Consider the following 22,242-nt stretch of genomic DNA (forward strand, 5'->3'; position numbering starts at 1 on the left):
TGGCCCTGCAATCTGAACACACCATATTAATTAAGCAGGGGTAACAGTTATAGGCTCAGTGACGTATCCCTTCAAATGTGGGGGTATGAAGTCATCCTCCAAACTTAAAGTTAATTTTGTAATTGCTTTATTCAAGCTTGCCAACGGTTACTAACTAAATGAAATAAGCTAGGGTAAGCAGGGACTGAAAACTAGAGTTAGACTGAAATAATTCCAGACAAATCTGAAATCACTATGTAGTATTGTATGGTTACTCTGCCACAAATTACATTTGTAATGCTAGTGAATTCACTGAAAAAGAAATGTTCTGCATTCAGATATGGGCTACACAAAATCTAGATTAATATGAATCCTGATTCACCACAATCTGTTTAGAATTGGATCAGCTGCTTGAAAAGATGTTCCAACTCCCCTTTGATTTACAAGATGCCCTCTCCAGTCCTACAGCAACTCTGGATGCACCAATCCATTTAAGGAAGAGACAATATCTTAATTAGTTCATCCTGAGTTGATACAATATGTCTCACAAGTAATATATTTCTTCTTGACATTCTTTCTGCATAAATTAATCTTCTCTATGGTACATTCCTGCAAGCAATACATTTCATTAATGAAACCACTACATTATTTTCAGGAAACCAAAGGGATTGTATGCTGGTATAAGCATTAGTTACAGTATATACCGTCCCTGCTGCAAAACACACAAAGGACGCTACATTATCAGTCTATGTTTTATTCCAATGAGAATGGCAAGAAGAAGGACTTTAAAATGTTCTAGAACTCTTTTGATATTCACAACTGGGTTGTCAGAAGGAAAATCTCTGGTTTGAGCTGTATAGGTATCTGTTGCAATCTTCTGATCACTTGATAAACCTTGAACCATTAAACTTTATAATGAAACTAGCAGGTTTGTGTTATCATCCTAGTGACCTGTGTAACAGATGTCAGAAAAGGTGAGGTCAGCTATATTAGTATATCTTTAAGTAGCCTTCCACATGATGAATGAAAAAGGCAAATCCGATACATTTTCTTATTGAAGTGATACATAAAAAAATGCGTTTAGCTATAAGTGCAGGGATGTTGTTATGCAAAGACGTAAGTCAGAGTATAAGGGATGTTTAAATAAAATAATTAATCCAGAGCTGTTGTAGGACTTTTGTGCTATAATTCCTAATGGTGCTCCATAGAAAAATTACATTTAACATCACTATCATAGACACTGAACTAGTCAGTATCCACAGCACAGTGTATTCTCCAGCCTTGATGACCATTTATACAGAGTCCAAACGGCAAAGCATTTAGCATGAGGTCATGTGGTAATCTAGCCTGCCATTGCATGCTATCACGTCATCTCTTAGGGAGCCCTCAGCTGTCATAACAACATAACAAATCTCTCTTCTGTCATTTCTAATACAACTCTCCATCTGTAATAGCAGGCATGGTACTAACAGGTCGCCTGCCTACCCAATTCCCTAATTGCTCCCCAGTGAATAAAGAAGAAAAAAAAAAAACAGCTGACATGTGCGAGAGCTTTACTTTATTTAAGAGTCAATCTCTCGAGCGGGTTCAAACAATTACGTTGCGTGTGTTGTGTTGGGATTGACATACTAGTATGGGACTGAATGATATCAGAGGTTACATTTGCACTGTAAAGGGAGGACTTGGTTTTGTATGTGGGCTACGTAATGTGTAATCATAACTGTTTCAAAGTTCTCTTCCTGTACTTCATAATTTAGTGAAGTTGCCCAGCAAATTAGGGTCTGTTATACAACAACCATTTTTCTAGGTATCCCAGAAGGAATGGTTTTTAAAACTGGAAGGGGACCTCCCTAATCAATGAATAGGGCCTAATGGATGGACTTGTGCAATGCCTGTACATTTAGACAGGGTTCATAAGTGATGCTGGTTTTGCAGTGTCATCACAAACATGTGCAGAGGAATCATTTAAATTTGTATGTTAATTGACAAACATATTTTCAAATCATTGACTTTGATGTTGATGTTTCTTACTGAACAAATAACTTGAGTAAACCTTGACTTCTCTCAGTATAGATGTCTGGCTTTAGTTTTGTAAAATCAACTGGAGTAAATGTTTTTGCCCCATGTGTTCTTAAGAAAAATAAATCACGTCACCCATTTATAATTCAAGAGCCATTTCCAGTTTAAGAATATCTTAAGACTGAAGAGCTGTCAAAACTAAACATCCTTCAGCCACTTCCACCAATTCAGTATTGATTATATAGTTGTTGTGCTCATAGGCTCACGTCTATTACATAGCAACCCACACCTACATAAACAAGCTCTTGTGAACCTGTGCGACCAGTCGCTGTGTTTATCATGATTTTACAATGCTTGTGATTCCAATGAAACAGCACAGGCTGTAAATAACCAAAGAGAGCTGTAATGTAATACCACTTATTTTCCATCCTTTGTGCGGCAGCAGCAATCAGAATTTGTGTTTCTTGACTGCCTAGATACTGTATCACCCGGCTAGTCTTTATTGCTGAATTGTTTTGTATCACTTTCTTTTTGGGTGATATATATATATATATATATATATATATATATATATATATATATATATACACATATTGCAGTGTATTATTATTATTATTATTATTATTATTATTATTATTATTATTATTATTTATATATAAAGTATATTAAAATAATATTTATGAACTTGCTGATCAAATTTGTTATTAAAATCCACTTGAGTCCACATTTTCTAGAATTGCTGGACATTTTGGAACCTGTTAAAAAAATCAAACCCATGATTAGATTTGTGAACGAGAACTCGTACAGTACATTCGATACACTATAATATAATGTCTAGATTATCTCCCTGTATGAAAAAAAGCACCAGCTTACAACAGCCAGAGCCCAACATGCATGAGAGGGTAATATGTTTTAGTCCTTGCAGATCCCGAGATGAAATCAAATTAGTTATCTAGTTAACGGGAGAGGCTTCATAACCCATTACCTGTCCAGCAAGCCAGACACAGCCTCTCTTTGTCTGTTTTCATTCAGAACAGAGGTCAAAAACCAGGAGCTGATATGGGCTGCACAGTTTCAGTTTCAGCCTCCTCTCCTCATGTATATAAAACACCATAGTGATAGAAAGCATATTTAAAATACACAATGGACAACCTTTACTGTCTGGGCAGTGACATGACTGTCTGAGCCAGGAATCGTATTCAGTCTCCCAACAAAGATTAATACCACTGTGCTTAAGAGATTCCACGCCAATACTAACATAATAAAAACACCAAATAGTGATATTATATAAAAAACATATAGTTTATGTTTTTTAGTGTAAAAGAGAATTTGCACAGTATAACTTGCTCTGATATTGAAAAACCAAGGGCTACAGGGATAGGATTTTTGGATTTATTTTTTCATTATATTTTACTCCTGTTTTTCTACCTAATTTAACAGCCCAATTCACATGCTGCCTCACCACTGCAAACAACTTTACCCAACAGGAGAACTAAAGATCAATGGACGACACCCATTCTCAATGTCAAGCCATCATCTCTTTTCACCAGCAAAAACCTAAGCAATGAAGTTACCAAGCTACTGAACGTTGGGTGAACTATTCCCAGCCAAATGGGATCTTAATAAGTTGCGTCCCAAATGATGAGAATGATATGCAGCAAATTAGGAAACATTTCATTTGCCCAAACATGGGTTTATAGAAAATAGTTATAAGCACAGTGATTTTTTTTTGGGCAACATGAATTTGCATTCAATTTGACTCCACTCTGCAGGGGTGGGGTTTGATGGTAAGCACCCGAACGAAATAAAGATGACACTGATAGAAGACTGCTTAGAAAGAAATGAAAATACTGATTTCATTATGCGAAACATGCATTAATAGACCTGCATGAAAAGCATTGTGTATTCTGAAGTATATAAATATCATACCATGCGTTGGTTATAAAGTGCACAGTAAAGAGTGTTGCAAGTGGGTTGTGTGCTAAAGAAATACTAGAATGTGATTATAAATGTCTGTATGTGTAGAACATGGTTAATGCAGGGCATGGAATAGATTAGTGCTCATCTTTAGCAATCATATTTAAAACTGTAGTGACAAGCCTGCATTTATTAGTCTTATCAGAGTCAGGTTAAATGGTGCCCTGCTTTAATTGACAGAAAGTTGTATTGCTGTGAGATTGAATCCTTCTTTAATGGATCTACAAAATGCATTTTTTATGCTTCATTACAGCCCTTTGACATTCTACCAAACACATGGTAAAGAATTTAATGCTGATAAGTAATATATGAATTGTAAACTAACAGGACAAAATTGAGAAGGATTTTTTTATGGTGTGTTCCATTATTCAAACACATTCTGAATAGTATCGAAACCGCAAAAGTACAAAATATGGGCTGAGAAAAGTTGTTTTAAAAAAAATGAACATTTTAAAACACATAACAGTTATTGAATGTTCTGTACCAACACATTCACAAAATCTGACAAAGTACACTAGGCTGTCAATAGTACAAAAAAAGTTATTTTGAATCATTCATGTATATCACCTGAAATACTGGGTGGTACATTTTGCACAGGCTTGCTTCAAGACTGTCTCAAAGGTACAAGTTACTGGTGGCTTTATGAAACATATAAACTTTTCAAACATTGCTTATAAAACTGTGATCCACCACTTTATAGTATCCTTCAGTGACATTGAAAGTGTCAGCACACTTGAGGATGAAGTAGAATCCTTTTACTGTCACTGTCACTGTCCTATGTGTAGATCTGATAAATAGATCTATAAATAGTCTCTCTGGTTTTAGATTTTTCCAGGTTGTTTTGGTTTCTGTGTAAACTTGTGTGACTCGATCATCTTGGCAACATGTTGAAATAAATTCATTTTTCAAGTCTTCACTTTCATACAGCACCCACATTTCTCAGACATGTGCTACATTTTATACGGCCTGGAAGGAGGCAGGCTGCCAGCTCTTACATTACAATTAGCATTGACATCTCAAGGTCCTTCTGTCATCACTTTACTGCTCCTTTTAAAGTTTCACAGTGTCAAGACATCCTGAACTTCAGTAGCTTGAAGAAATACAGCTCATAACTCTTCTGCCATTACATAATTACCAAATAAGGCCATGCCTGTGGCGAAATTTCCCCCGTGCTTCCCTCTTTGAGATGATTCTACACAACCGTACGTCAGTCATGTTTATACTGCAGAGTCCTAATTTGACTGATTGGGACATGGATGGCTTCAAAATAGTAGTTCGGAAAGGCAGCATCATCACAGTCCTTGTCACCTTGTGCTTGCCACTGGAGATAACCAGCCTCAGAAAGTAAACCCAGTAACCATAAAGAGTATTAGAATGAATCATTATCAATTCATATTAATAATTCAGGAATTTAAAGTCAAGTCCAAGCCAAGCTAAAGGCATGTAAAATACATTGTAGGTAATGACCTGCACTTGGACATGGATAATAAAGACATTGATTTAGATTTTGTCCACTGAAATGATTCATATGACATGTCTGTGTGTGTATGTGTGTGTGCTCTAGACAGCCTACCTTACTCCCTCTGCTCAATGTGCTTTTACACATGATAAAGTCACACAGACACAGGAACTAGGGACTTTATTCTTGTTTTTTAAGTTATCAGGGAGCATGTGAAAATTGGATATTTTGTGATGGAGTGTGGAAAGCCACAGGGTTTAAATGACAACCTGATTTTTATCGTTGCTGCAATACACATTTGAGGTCATCAAAACCAGTATGTTTCCTTATGTTTTACAAGAATGAGATAAAACATATTTACTGGGAAGTGGAAAGTGTGTTTCATTCTATACCATGAATGCGTGGTGCGCATCATCATCACACAGACTGTAGATCTAGCAACCCCTGCTTCCTGAGCAACATTTCCTCAATGATGTTGAAACAGTGTGTCCGGTCAGGCGACTGCCTATGCATGCTGATACAGACTGACGCTGCAAACACCATTTCTTTTAAACAGGAACCCACATTCAAATAAATGTTTGAAAACAACATTATCAGACAGCATACGAGACAGGTTAGTTAACGTGGAACCCACAATTGCCCACATTCTATCACACTACAAACCTCTTGTTAGAATATTGTAGTCATTCCATCATTTAAATATATATATATATATATATATATATATATATATATATATAATGTTTATTTTCTACAAAATCACATTACAGCTGATACATTCGTAGAACATGAGTGTATGCTTTATATCGCTTTCCTGTCACATATAACACAAGTCTGTCTCCCCTGCTGTTGTTGACCTGTGATTCTGATCTGAAACAATTTATTCTATCATCGCTACTCTGCTACAGCTTGCTGAGTCAACATTTTCAGCAGGGAAACTGTTAGACACATTGCACACACAAACATCCAAAACACCCCATTGGGCCTCTAGTGTGTGTGGGGGGGTGTAAGGATGTGGGTGTGTTTTCTCTGGCTTCAGCTGCAGTATTCGCTAGTCCTCCTGTTTACTTCGCTCTTGCCCGTCCTCTCGGTCCATCTCTCTCTGTCTCTCCCACACACAGAGCAATCAATTCACAGGGCAGGTGACATGTGGGGTAAGACAAAATAAGGGTGTGCTAAAAAATTGGATTTGTAATTACTTTTACAAATGTAACATTTGTGTGCAAAGTAAAAATGAAGGAAATGCACACGAACAAAACCTGCTCAGCAGTGACATTATAAGACTGCATATAATACTGTGTAATTATATATATGTGGTGCCAAGTCATATTTAATGATAACACTGTATTGCAGACTAAACCAAACGGCCTGCTACTCAGTTAGTGTCAGCTCTGCATTAACATTGTCACATTGCTGCTGATTCCGGCTTTTCAAAGCACTCATCCCAGGCAGCCTGCATGAGATGCACCTTCTCCAGTGCATGCTCCGGCTTTTGGAAATGACTTTGTGACGGGGTGGGTGAATTCCACTTGCTTAGTCAAATACTCTTATAAAAGTTTACCACAGTAAATGTGCGCAGTCATTTTGCAGTTTTCCATGGTTGCACTATGCATTTACCATAGTTTCCCATGCTTCTTACTATGTTTTGCCATAGTTCTCTGCTCTTTACAATGCTAATTTACTATGCTTTTATGGTAAACTTTAATAAGGGCAGGTTTAGTGAAGCTCTGAAGAGACCTGGTGGTGAGTTTCGGATTCCAGATGCAAGTGGTTTCAAAGGTAGCAGTGTGGGTGCTCATGCCCTGTGCAGTTAATGGGAATGCTACACATAATAGCATTGAATTCTCCCAACGCTGCTCTCCTCGAACAATGTTAATGTGAAATCTTCCTTTCATGAGTACCAGGAAATGACCATGCTGAAAATATCAGCAGCTGTGAAATTGAAATACACATTTACAGATTTCTTACTGGAGAGCCAGCTGATATAAAGCCAGCACATGCTGAAGAGCAATTAAATTCATTTAAGACACAGCGATCACATTTTAAACTTAGATTTTTACAGTAAGGTGAATTGAAACGTTTTTTTCTTTTACTGTATGAGGAACGCATTTGACCTGCCTTGCTATACAGAAACATTTCTAATCAATGATCAATGTATGCATTTATTGTGTCTGCCTATTATCTAATGGTAAAGTTTTACATGGCTTTTTCACATTGTTTGCCCACTCCAATAATTAAATTATTCTCATACCTTTCAAATTGGATGCGAGTACTATTCTGTTACCTAACAAGTAAGCATACTGAGGAAATGTACCCTAAATAGAGCTCAATGATACACATGCTTAAAGTCTAAATCAAAGTCACTTGTTGTAAATTAGTTACTATAATAGGCAGTGTGGTACTGTACTCTATGTGCTATAATAAGGCTGGCTAATTAGTTTAAGATCTGTAAGTAGTGCTCAGACTTCTAGTTGAACTAAATGCGACAGAACAATTTATTACTGTACATTACATTCCTTATCAAAGTCACGTGGAGACTAGCTTTTTTAGCACAACCTTTTAAAAGTAAGCAGGAAAATAGATTTTGTCTGGAGTGTAATGTGCCCACATACAGCATTTAAAATGACAACACATAAACTAGCATGTGGGACAGAGTGAAACTGTAAGAGAAAATATGTTAAGGGCCACTGCATGCGCCAATAAAAAATTTGAATACTGGTAGCACCGGGTATTTTGCAGCTTGACATCTACCTAAAACAAACTCTACAGCTCAGACTTTGTGTGCTACAGCCATTTTCACAGTCTACTTCACCACCCAACCAAAAAACAAGTAAACATCCCTAACCATAACCACAGACTCCTACTGCCACATTAACTATATGGGGCCAAAGTGGACCTAATGCTGTATAAAAGCTCATTAAAGATTCTGTTTTGATTAATTCAATAAATTCAGTGACATTTTTAACTGTTGTTAAAAAACAATAACAGTCAATTTAATAACTAAATAGTTGAAGCTTTGTGAATAGGGCTCACTGTCTCAAATACCTTGCCAAAACCGCCCAGTTGTTAGTTAAGCTTTCTGAACAATACTGTCCATCATAAAGCCCTCACATTGATGTGGATTACAGGTGTTTGAGGGGCTTGTAACCATTTTTATCAGTTTGGTACTAGAAGTCACATTAAGCCAGTGGTACACAACTTTGGCCCTTGAGATTCATGCTAAATCCAGGGCTTTATTCAAAAGCCTAATTAGTTAATTGAACCTGATTGGAACAAAAATCCAGACTTGAGTTGTGCACCACTGAGCTAAGCCCAGAACGTAGATAACATAAACTTATTTATTAGAGAGTTCGTATTGAAAAGTGTGGATCAGTGGTGCACAACTCAAGTCTGGATTTTTGTTCCAATCAGGTTCAATTAACTAATTAGGCCACCCCTGGTCCTGGAGAGCCCCTATCCAGCAGGTTTTATAGGTGTCTTTACATCATCAATGGCTAAAGATCTGGAACACATGTTACTCTTGACTAATTAAACCAATAATTGGTTCAATTAAGTAACTGAGCGTTCGGTTGAAACGAAAACCAGAAGACTCTGTAGCTCTCCAGAATCAGGGTTGGAGACTCCTGTCAGGATACTCAAGTATTACCTTTATGTCAAAAGCTGTCTTGAATAACAGAAGCTGTACCTCACATCCTGTATTCAAATCTCAGGATTACAACAACGTTCTTCGAATCATGCTGAATGATCCACCCTCTTCCAGGATGTTTTTAAAAAAGCTTTTGAAGGACAATGGCATCAATGCCATAATCATGTGAAAACAATCAATACAATGTAATTTCTTTCACAGAGAACACTGCAGAGCTTTTTTTTATATAGACCCTAACTGGCATGAAGACAAAAACCTTTAATAAAATAATAGAATAATAATGTAATCTATCATTTTGTATTTGCTGGCAATTTCCCATCATGGGACTCTAACTACTGGAGGTGTCATTTGGTGTCAGTATTGTACAAGCTGCAGGAGTGCGGGTGTCTTCAACAGGAGGCCCATATAAAGATACTCTTTAGAGCTGCCATGACACACAACATGTTGCTTATGATATGCCATGACACACAACATGTTGCTTATGATATGGGCTGGCACAACTCTGGTTCTTACCAACCATTCCACTCCAAGTTTAACAACTGAAGATGTGTAGCCTCATTGTTACACATTTTGACTAACACATTAAACAACTGTGAAATACAATATTAAAAACATTGAATTACTGAGGGGCCCCTTATTCTCAGCAGTACAGTATGTGACCATTTTCTGTCAACATGGCCTAACTGTGAACTAACCTACTTTGTGAATTATCGAATCATGAACTAACGAGGGAGCACTGTAAACCTGCAGTAAGACCTGCATGCTGTAGGGTTAATTGGATCAGTTACCAGTAAAATGGTTGTGTTTCCCTGCCCCAAAACTCTTCCATCCTGTAGGCCCTATACCCTTTTGACAGTGTTATGTAAGGTGTATCTTTTTGGTCCTCTTTCACTCCATTCCAATCCAGGACCTTAATTATTGATTACCAAAGCCCATAGTTTAAATAAAGAATTAAAGACCTGGCTGGAACAAGCCTATGGACCTTTGAATTGAAATAAGGACATTGTTGGAACATGATCCTGGACTGGACTAGATTGGATTGGAAGAGCTACAGGTAAACACCACTGTATGAAAATGCCAATGCAACTTCTATTCAGTCTTGCTCTGTTTCAAACAGAGACTGCTGGCTGTTCCAAAGCATGTACTAATAAAGAGGATTACATTGAAACCACTAAACTCACGTGGCTTGTGAATTCAAGTTGCATCCAAACCTAGTCCTTCAGAGGCAAAATCACAGTACAAACATTAATAATGTTTTTGTATTCAGTGAATATTTTTTAAAGAATAAAAAAAAATAATAACTTGACCTGGGGACTTTCACAACTTTTCACTTTTAGGACAGATTGGTCTCCATAACAAACATAACAAACAAATGATTGAATTGATAAGCTCTAAGTTTGCCAAAAAAAATAATTAAAAACAGTAACTGAACAGTCAAGAGGGATATTACATACTGTATGAGACTGAGGGAATTGAAGACAGGGCTAACAAACCTAATGTTAGATATATATAAAAAATAATTCATTTTATTTAATAAATGCGTCGTACAGCAAATGGTGATGCAGCAGTTTGCAGTAAAAAAAAAAAAAAAAAAAAACAAGATAAAAAAAGAATGGTTAGATACGAAAATAAACCATCCACAGTAAAAATGACATTCCAGACCCGATACTCCGCTGTGATTTGTATTTTTTGGAACTTGAAGTTATTTAAAGGAGGATGTGATTTGTCTGGCACAGACAGGTTACAGTAGTAAAAAGGCCTGTACGACGTAAACACTTTGCTTGACTATTATCAGTCCCATACAAAAGTGAAAGTCTGACTCCTTCAAAACAAAAACAAGGAAAAGGTCTGTTGGAGCAGGAACTGGGAGGGGCTTTCAACTCGCAGTGACCTCCGAGGGCACAGCTATCCCAGAGACCCCTGCAAAACAAAACAGGTCCCAGCACTGCTGCTGCTGTTGCAGCCGTACACAATGTTTGGAAAACTTTTATTCTGTTTTGCCTAGTAGTTGTAAGACGTCACTACTCACATAGCCCCAGGCATTCAGCCTACTACTGCTCAGTGGAAAAGCGGTCTCCACACAGATATGAGCTGTCTGGAATGCTGCATACATGAATATTTCCCAAATGATGTCAGGTATGATAAGAAGAAGCAGCAGTGGGTGTTAATACAGAGCTGTCTGTGTTGGTAGCACGGAGTGGCGAGTTTTGGTTTTCTCTTGGACAGCTCTCTCTGCGTCATGAGAAAAAAGCAAGCCGCAGTCTATCGATACAGAAGGAAAGACCTTTATTCAACCTCTGAGTGACGTCTGTAGGAAGTCGCTGCAGCACAAAACTTTTTATTTTGATGCGGGACACCTTCACAAGTTCCTGTAATGGGAACAGAGATCCCTTGAGGTAGGGGTGGAGGGGATTTAAAACTCCTTGGCCACTTAGGAAAAGGAAGCAGAGCCAGAGAGGCCTTGGACTGTAGTTAGAGCTGAATGCTGGGAGCCAGAATATCTTAAGGACCCCAGGGTCGGGACAGACACTCCCTTAAATTAATAGTGAAAACATTTTTTAAAAAGCCCCACCTCCTCCCTTACTAAAAAGAGTTTACTAAAATATACACAGTAATATTGATATGCTTTCACTATGCATTTACAATTATAACATGTTTATACCATATAGTCTATCCCTGTGTCATTATCCATGATTTCACTATGCTGTCATACCCCAATGAAATAATGTCCACAGTCAGTCAAAATGTTTAATTTAGACATCTCTGTGTTATAACTGTCTTCTCAAGGACGGCTCAACAACTGACTAACAGAAGACACACAACATTATTAACTGACGTGCTGACAGTAGAATTACTCACAAATAATGTGTGCACCATGTTCTTCCTTTAATTAAGAAGATGAATAATTATGTTATATGTACCGGTACCCTGCCACTCATAGTGCATGTAGATACTGGTAATGCAGACAAGAAGACAGGGTCCATACCATGTTAACGTATATGTTCATAACAAAGAAGGGAATAAACAGGAAACATGTGATTATTTGTTCCTGTTATGCTTGAATCCACCCACGCAATTCCTGTCTTTGTACATTAACTTGTGATGGTGGCGTATTATATCTCTTTGCCTTTTTATTGATGGTCACTGTTACAACAGTATAACCCCTTTGTAAGGGATCAACAGGGCCCTGTTCTATAGCAACCTCGTCTCTTCCCTCGGGTGCCCTCTCTAGATCTCCCAACAGAGGCTGTCTGATCGACCCCCGAGTCATCACTGATCTGCATGATGCAACCCTGTCTGAGCAGCAAAGCTGGGTCAAAAGTCACATTTCATCTTGCTACTTACTTGATAAAAGAAGAAGACAATGTAATAGCTTTTGTTATTAACAAGTTGCTTATTAAAGTGAGGTAAACAATAACACCTTAAAAAGGTGTTTTTTGTATCCTCCCCACCCACAATACTAGTTTCTTTGCATGGTAATTTGTTATGCACTAATACAATACTGGGTGCTTTAACTGTATTATTACACAACGGTGTCATTCTACAAGCGATACCAGTAAGTGGCATATGCAGTATATACACAAAGCCAATCATTAATCTTCCAGCAAGAACAAATATAATATATTATGATACTATGATTAATAAACAGTGCCTGCTTGGGAAAGGGATGAGTCACTGATTAGCCCCACATTATTGCCACCTAGACTTTGTTTATAATTTACTGACTGTCTAGGAAAGTTTCACACTAACAACTAGACTACTCCTATTTACAAAACTCCAACAATCAGTCACAGCAATCTCCTACTCTCTAGTGCTTAAGACTCAGACAGCCCTTTAATTTTAAATACCTACAAGCGCAGACTTCAAGGATTCACTTACTGCAGCCAAACAGGTGACAGGATTAGCTAGATCTTAAACCTTGATAGTCCTACATAATCACTACTGCATACACCTTATACATGTCCTAATCATAATTATTATTGGATTTCCATTCAAACAAAATCAGCTTGGGAACAAACTCATTTGGTTTGGGAAATACACCATTGTATTGATCATTCTTATGTCTGAAACAGAAGCACAATGCTGCAGTAAGCTGAAGTAAAGTAAAAACAACTTGAATGCCTGTTATCAGCACAGGTTTGGGGAAGAACAGTTCCACACGGCTTGAATATTCTTGTGTGTGAGATGGAACTGTGAAAATCTTCTGTGTTTACATACTGTACAGCTATGGACAAAAGTTTACCATCACCCTATAGAATTAACAAATGTTGCTTCATAAAGTCGAATGAAACCTGCTGAATAATGTTACATTAACATATTGAATTACATACCGCTTTCTGGGTTTCCATATACTTCACGAAAAACTGTGACATTTCGAAATTTAACATGAAGTACTGTACTACTATTATGGCTTGCAGTAGACTTTTGCAATATAATGCTGCAGTTTCTTTGATTACATGACGTTAAATAAAAGATCTAAATTCTGTTCATACTGTTCATATATTATTATTATTATTATTTTTTTAAACAATGTCTCAATCCTAAAATTCTAGGTGATGCAAAACGTATAGCCGCAGCTGTATACCTTGAAGAAAAAAAAAAAAAAAACACATTACATAATCATCATCATTTGCATCAGACTTCCAATTCATATCTTGCCCATGATAATGTCAGAGCGCATTTGCATTTTTTAAGGAAGCTCAAAAGGAATGATAGCACAGCTTTACACCAGGGAAACAAGTATGGTTTGAGTCACCTTTTAGATTACCTGGAATTGAAGCACATGCAAAAACCATGAAACTGAAATACAGAGTACTGTACAGTTATAGCCAAAAGTTTTGTATCACAAATTTTAGGTTTGGCATAATAAAAAAAAAAAAAAATATATATATATATATATATATATATATTTTAGCTCAAAGATATATATATATATATATATATATATATATATATATATATATATATATATATATATATAAATAAAATAAATATATATATAAAAATATATACACACACACATACACACATACTGTATAGGTGTGTGAACATAATTTAGATATTTTATTTAACATCGTGTAATCAAAGAAACTACAAAATGATGCATCGCAAAAGTCTACCAGAAGCCATAATAGTAGTACAGTATTTCACGTTAGATTTCAAAATGTCACCTCTTTCCATTTTTGGCAGTTTTTGGTGAAGTGTATGGAAAACTACAAAACGGTATGTAATTAATATGTTAACATAACATTATTCAGCAGGTTTCATTAACCTTTGTGAAACAAAAGGAGTTAATTCTACAGAGTGATGCAAAACTTTTGGCTATAGATGTATATGGCTATGCAGTAGTATTCTTATCTATGTTTTGGCTGATATCCCACATTACTTTATCAAAAACAGTCACCTTACACTTAATGTGATACAAATGATAAAACCTATTCCAAGAACTAGTTGTTTTTAATTCTCGCCTTCTCTTGGTTGTGCAAATTGGCATATCATGCAAACACCTTAAGTTTATTGAATGATTAACAAGTCAGGTTGGGAAGAATTCATCCTTTTCTTTTGCTGATTAACATGATAAAATAGGTATTTTTCTTGCAGAGCTACAGTTGCCGTTGGAAACCTGTTCCGAAACAGTGTTTGGACTGAAACCTCTACAGGCAATTCGAAGCTGATCCTGTCATTATGTTTTTACAGGGTACAGGAACAGCAGATAATATCCAGGGGTTATTTTTGAATGGTGACACCGTAGGACGACTTAACAGAAAAGAAAGTATTATCGTTGTCATCTCTACTCAATGATTAATATCCTGGTCAACGTTTAGGATTTCTTCCAACAGGATCTAAATGTTAATTTGCACTCTGCACTGTTTACATTCCACGTAAAATGAGAATCCAGAACTTGCAGCCTGTAAAATGATGCAGAGGGTAATCAGAGGAGTTTGCAGTCCCAATTGAAGGTAAAATCACCTCCACCACCAAAGTCAATTTCCTTTTGTCTGAGTATTTTTTTTTTTTTTTTTTTTTTTTAAATTTGTAAATCGCCAATTGTGTTTTTTTTTTTTTTACCCCATTTTCATCCCAATTTGAAATGCCCAATTTTAAGCCTGGCTCACCGCGCTGACTCGGGAGAGACGAAGACGAACGCACGTTTCGGAGGAAGCGTGTTTGTCTTCGTCTCTCCCGTCCGCTTCTTTTCACTCTGCAGGCCCGCCATGCAGCCACCTCAGAGCTACAGCGTCGGAGGACCACGCAGCTCTAGGCCGCTTGCAGGCAGGCCGGCAGGCAGGCGCCCGGGTCAGTCCACAGGGGTCGCTGGTTCACTCACAGGGGTCGCTGGTTGTACCTGCGATCTCCGGGCTATAGGGTGCATCCTGCACTCCCCGCAGAGTGCCTTTACTGGATGCACCACTCTGGAGCCCCTTTGTCTTAGTATTTCTTAAAGTGATTATAGTTAACAAAATAATTCCATAAATCTTACCTGATCTGCAATTCCATTGGCTATGTAGGTCCCAAAGATGCAGTTTTTAAATATACACAACACATAGCAGCAGATGGTTGTTTAAGGACAAGATAGAAGCTGCTAAAGGGGTGGGGACAATGTCACTCTCCAGGTGAAACGACCAAGAAAGTGCAACACTAACTGGAAGCATGGCTTTCAAACACAGATGAACCTAATGTAGTAAAATGTATCAATCGCAATTCTTTAACAGTACATAGCAAAAAATAACTGAGGAATCTCATTTTTGCACAAGTCTTCATCTAAGTGTTCACAATGGTAGGAGCGCTGGCACCAATGCACACAAGCCAAGTACTGGCTTTGTGGCCAAGTAAACTAAATCCTTGTCATATCTAAAAAAACAGCTCCACTTATGCCCAGTGTCAAATCTCCATAACCATATTAACCAGAGCTGAAGGGGCAACTAAGCTTACATTTCATACTCATACTTTAGACGTTGCATTTTGGCTAAATCTATTTACAGAATGATAACATTTGTCAGGGTAATGGGAAAGGCTTTCATGAAGATAGGATAGACACCAGTCCTTTGCAATTACTTTCCCTTGGGAACACTATCTGGCCCTCTAATCCACCCATTCTAAATTTCCATTAAAAAAAAACTCCCTGTAGAAGAGTATAAGACAATTTTAAACACTTATATGATCGAAGCCATCCAGTGTAATTCAATAGGGACTAATGGGAGTAATTCACAAAGACTACTGAAAACAGAAAAGAATACCTGTTACAAAACTACAAATAAAATAACCTTTTAAAAAAGAAAAATGTAAAGAATTTTGTGAATTTCATTGGGGTCCCTTTAAAATGTGAAGCCACATGAAAAAACAAACTTAACCCTAATCTCAAGGAAGAATCCAGAATGTGAAAGAGAAACTGCTTAGCAGTGCTACACCGAAGAGAAAGTCTCTCTAGCCCAATGCTAAACGAAACTGTTGAGCATGAAAGCAATAGCATGCCTCACAGAATCTGCTAATTATTTTACAGTCTAATGGCCCTTCAACTTTGTACTTGGTACAGCGTTTTCCATAAAAATGTTACTAGCTAGATTTCAAAGGTTACAATAAGTTGTTTTAAACAGGCAATACATTTGTATCTTACGTTACAGGTTAGACATGTCTTCTTTCATTTATAAATTCAGTTGGAAAGTTGGAAGCATACAATATTCATAAAAAATTCCTAAAATAAAGCCTTACAGTGTACATGAAACATATTGCGCTGTCTTTGCTGGGTCCTGTGTTGTCCGTAATGCATCATTATATTATTAAACATATTGTTTTTCAATTGTTAATCACTCATCATAAGCCATGAATCAACTGCGCAATACTTTTCTCAACATGCTTGAGAGAAAAGGTCTTCTTAGGATCTCAGTGTATCCAGAACACACTCCCCCCTGCAACAATGCGGCTTTTCTGATCCCACAATGCTTCAATCAGAGCCACTCACGTCAATCGGAACACCAGCATTGTTGCAGGGGGGAGCATGAACTGGATACACTCTTACCCCTTTCCACTGGCACATCCGAGTTGTGAGGCACCAGGCCCTCACGTTACTGCCAGTTTTCCACTGGCTGTTTGTCACAACACATCTGAATCTGACTTGGAGCCAAGCAGGGTTGGGGCGGGGTTCATGTTTTTTGTTATTAAGTTGCGTCAGTCAGTACACTCAAGGATGACAAACAGCTTGGCATGCATCGAGAAGCAGTCTTCTCCTCTTGTGCTAATAATGGGTAGCACAAGTCATCCATAAACCAGATAAATAGCAGCAGGAAGTAGTAGAAATAGCAATTGATTACTGTTCATTTTATTTCTGGTTAATATCCTGCTCTTCTTTTTTTTTTTTAGAATAGTATTGGTTAATAACAACAAACATTTGTGTAATGAATACCAACACTGCGTATGGCTTAAACAAACTCCATATCACGGTAGGGTGGCAGGAGTGAGACAGCACATTCAGTACTGCATTTCATTGCGACATTGACAACTGTCACTGTACTACACAGGAACTGTCATTTAGGTCTGACGCCAAGAGCCACAGAGGAGCTGTAGACCATTGCAAAAGCACTCACCAGCACTTAGACTAACATACTGCTTTCAAAGACATGCAAGCTCCACACCACATATACCCATGTGCAATTATTTGTTTGTTTATAACGTTAAATAATGTGCATGGAATGCTGCGAGGGTCACCTGGAATTGTCTGTAAAATATTATCAATAATACATTTCTTAAAAAAAGAACTGGGTGATTCTGGCTGTCACTTGAATAACTATATTTTGGTGTCCTATCAGATTTCAACTTTGTCCTGTAATAAACCGTTCCAGTCTACAGATGCTCCATTACGAAGATAGTATGCCTTGTTTGGGTCTGTTTAGGACACACATTTAGGGCATGTCAAATGCAGAACAAACAGTGAAGTCAGCATTGCTGGTGGGAGGGTCCAGGGCGGGATGTAAAGACCTTGCACGCCAGTGGGCGTGACTTGGCGTTGTTTTGTCAATAGAGATTTGGCAGTTTGAGCACCATTCTGAAAAGGAGGCATTTGCATACATTTTCATTAATGTTTGTGTGGGATGTCTTCAAAACATGCTGAAGAACAGTCATACTGTTAAATAATAAGATCAAACAAAATGGTAGGTAAAGATCTGCTGGACACTGCCTCCTTCATGCAAATCATTTGAACAGCTTCCCATCAAACATTCAAGATTTTAACCAACGTCTGCTGGAATTTTTCCAGATGAGTAATACATATAAAACACTTTAGCCAATCTTTGCATAAGGTATTGTTTTTACCCCAGTTAAACCTTGACAAATGACCCACAGTCTGTTTTTAAATGTTTTTTTTTATTTGATTTAAATCAGGAATATACTGATCTACGTCAGTGCCAAATAGGATGAAAACATGGCAGGCCCCAATGCAGATAACATGCTAGTGACTTTGAAGATCTCCCTTTATTATGTCATCAGACATTTCAGAAGATAGTAAGATAGCCGAATAAATGGTCCTTATTATGTCTAACCAGACTAGTTTATAAACATCCAGAAAGCGCAATGACACCTGAAGGTTTCGTATTGTCTGGGGTAATCAGTTTATACTGATCACATGCACAGCTGCACTATGTTGAGGATGTTGAGCAATACTTACCGTAACCAGTCTATTAAAGACGCAAAAGAACTGACAGCATACCAGATTTTTTAAGTATTAATTAAAATCGTAAAAAGTTCTATTTTTGAAAAATCTAAGACATTTTCAGCATCTGGTTGCAAGGAGCCTCCATTAAAAAAACAAAACTTAGTATACAGCCGTTTGGCCTTTTCCAGTTTTATCCAGAAAAACAACAACCTTTGGGTAAATTTCCACCTGGCTCGTCAGGTGGAGGTTTGGTGGGTGTAACTTGGCTTGACAAGCAGGAACAGAGGTTCCATGTTGATCTCCAGCCCTCCTGTTTGGATTAGGTGACATTCAAATTGGATGGGAAATAGGGGGGGGGGGGGGGGGGGGTAAAATCAATAAATAAATTAATAAATAATCAGTTTGGATAATCCAGTTTTGCGTTTATGTTGCTACTTGTATATATATAACGTGGTTAAGTGCTGTAGGGACAAAGCAGCAAGCCCTTGAGTTCAATGGCCTTACTTCTATTGTTCAAAGCACACACACAAAAGAGGCTACCAGGGCGGAGACAATCACCAGTTTAGAAGCAGACAGCCATCACCCTGGTATCAGCATTAAGCAAGATTTGTCCATGTCAGGGTTATATTCAAGACAGAAGCGTTCTACAGACCGGCTTAGCCTTAGACATCATAATGCAGAAGGCTATCTTAGTTTTCTAGCTTTCTAATATAGGAATTACCAGAAGCAGCCATAAGAACTGCTTGATCCAGGCTGATAAAAGGCAGATGCATGTTGTGGTGTTTTGAACACAGAAAGTGGCTTTTAAAAACAGTACTGCTTTAGAATGTTTGGCATGTCAGAAGCACAGTGTAAAGTTGCTGTATCTAAAACACTGCAGTATTTCAACAAGGTATTTTTTTTTTGTAATCGTATTGGAAAATAATGTTTGTGTGATCAAGCTGTGAAATTCAAATTATGTCCTGTAATTGCTAGAGATAATAAGCCACAAACAGCAACATAAATGCAGTGTTAACTCAGGGGGTGAACAGAAGGTATTTGCATTGGTTATTAATGGCACTATAAAAGGCTGTAAAAGTTGGCTGGAGTTTTTGATCAGCGAGAATGTCAATAAAAAGGTTTGTTCTCAGTAGCTGGAAAACTGCCTCTGCATAAAATATTATACTGTACATATTGCTTATTCTGGTACATTCACATTATTCTGATAATGTATTTTGCACACTTAATACTCTTTCTGGCAGCACTCTCGTGGTAATAAGAACTACAGTATAAAACGTGGTTACTTAACAACATACTGAACTAATGTCATTATCCCGTATTGATTTTACAAGAAATGACATGTAATCAAACACTGTCCCCAAAGTCTGCATCGCTTAGTTTTAGCTTCAAATAGTTTTCATTACTAACATTCTCACGTATCTGTTAAAACCTACTATCACTGCTTAGACTATTCTAACTACTTTATCAATGGGGAGCAGGCGGCATGCAAGCACTAAAGTCGTTAACGTCTGAGAGACCGTCCCCTAGCAATAAAAACCAAACGCCGCGCGAACAAAAACAACTTCTCTTTTCAAACAACTACTACCAACTGCAGAGCTCTTTACTAGCAAGCGGCACAGGTCAGGAACACCTGCTATAGTATAACCTTTGTTCGGAGACACAAATAGATAAGAGTCTGGAATTGAAAAATACATTCCATACACAATAGTAATACCTCACTGCAACCGTTTGAGCACTAATATAATAGTAATCATATTTCATCTTTGAAGTAAGATCATTTGATACAACTTGATAGAACCCGAACAAGTACCGGTAGCTGTGATTTTAAAAAAACATAGCTCATGTTGCCCGTCTAAACCCATCGTATTTCCATATTGTTTTATTAAAAAAAAAAAAAAAAAAATACACACTTATTCGAGCTATAGTGAAAACTAAACGAATCCTATTTCATATTAAAAAAAATACAATGCATAAATAGACACAGAGATTTTTTTTTTTTTTTACTTACGTATCGCCTTAATTTCTTCTCTGGCGGGGACTTTCTTAACCAGCCCTGGTAGATAATTTCTCCTCCACTCATCCTTTACTGTATTGTAGTTTCCTTTGAATCCAGTTGCAGCATTCACAACAAAACAGAACCCCGTTGAATCCCTGGTCCCATTCACTTCATGCTTGGATGCAGAATGCAGTGCTATCAGTGTCAGACACGCTCTGGTGCAATCTGGTCCCCCAGTAATAATTACAACAAGAACTCCGTGGAACTGTATCCAATAAACAATGCTCCCCTTCTGTTAACAGCTATGGCTAATTATTCCTCCTCAGTGAGACGCGCGTACTGCAAGAGCCAGACTGTTACAATAGATAGAGTTCAGCACAGTCCCGTACTGTAGTTTTAACCAGATATCGAGATGTAGGAAGTAGGGAGACAGCTGTTTGTTTCCAGTATAGCAGATACCACGCCTACAGCAACGGGAAAGGCTGGGCTAAAACGGCCAGCAGGATCGTTTTGTTATGTTTTTAGACACAACATAGTTAACTTACAGTAGAGTACTGTGATTAAAGACCATAACTTTCTTTAAGTTTAATGAGACATTATGGCAGGGCTATAAAGGGTAGGTGCTGTATGACATGATAGTTTTACGATGAGCCATAACGTCACACAATCTCATTGATAAAGGTCTATACTGTTTGTTACTGTTAACGATTCAATCTTTTATATCAATACTGATATACTGAAATAGATAAATTTATATCACAATTGATTCTATATGTGAATTACAATTGTTAGTATCGGGAATGCAGTTATCATAACTAAACATTTCTGATATATTTTTTTAATGGATAATTAAAATACAGTTTAAAGTGGTTTTTTTTGTTTGTTTTTTTCAATACAAATTGCTATTAAAAGAAGCACGGATACCGAAGAGCACTGCAGCGAAGGAAATACCTTGTAACAATTGTAAGACGCCCTGGATAAGGACGTCTGCTAAGAAATAAATAATAATAATAATAATAATAATAATAATAATATGTTCTTATGTACTTGGGGACAATATCTACGGGGACCTTATAATTAAATCTGTGTACAGGCCAGGATAATTACCTTCTCAGATCTCCCAGCCCACAGAAGTTTGTATAGATCTGTGCACTAAAGCACTTTAACCATTAGAACACTAATAAAAGGATTGAGCAAAACTAAAACACTGGCTATGAAATGTAGAAATGCACCACCTAGTGGATAGCAAAAAACAACAACAAAAATCACACCATAATAGCACACATTCACGCATTGATTTACTTATAAAAAAAAAAAAACACTGAAATAGCTGATTGAAAGTCAATCCAGTCTTAACAGTTTGTTTAAAAAACAAAACATTTAATATATTTTATGACATTGATTAATAATATTCAATGGCAAACATTTCTTAAAATCAGTGTTAACCTGACAATACTTGTGTGCCTTATTATGAGGTAATCTTGTTTTGAGAGTTCAGCTCACCCAGTCTATTGCCAGCC

At 37.3% G+C, this 22,242-nt stretch overlaps 1 protein-coding gene across 1 annotated transcript in view; it reads right to left on the reverse strand.

Annotated features, from left to right (window-relative positions):
• LOC117972633 (GRB2-associated-binding protein 2-like) overlaps positions 1–21,185 on the reverse strand; it is a 68,455-nt gene extending 47,270 nt beyond the window's left edge. The window contains exon 1 of the mRNA XM_034922383.2: positions 20,735–21,185. Within this exon, the coding sequence (XP_034778274.2) occupies positions 20,735–20,806 (72 nt within the window). The 5' untranslated portion in view covers positions 20,807–21,185. The remainder of the gene's footprint in view (positions 1–20,734) is intronic.
• Positions 21,186–22,242: the final 1,057 nt, after the last annotated feature.

This window comes from Acipenser ruthenus, chromosome 8 (assembly GCF_902713425.1).
Source record: "Acipenser ruthenus chromosome 8, fAciRut3.2 maternal haplotype, whole genome shotgun sequence".
NCBI lineage: Eukaryota > Metazoa > Chordata > Actinopteri > Acipenseriformes > Acipenseridae > Acipenser > Acipenser ruthenus.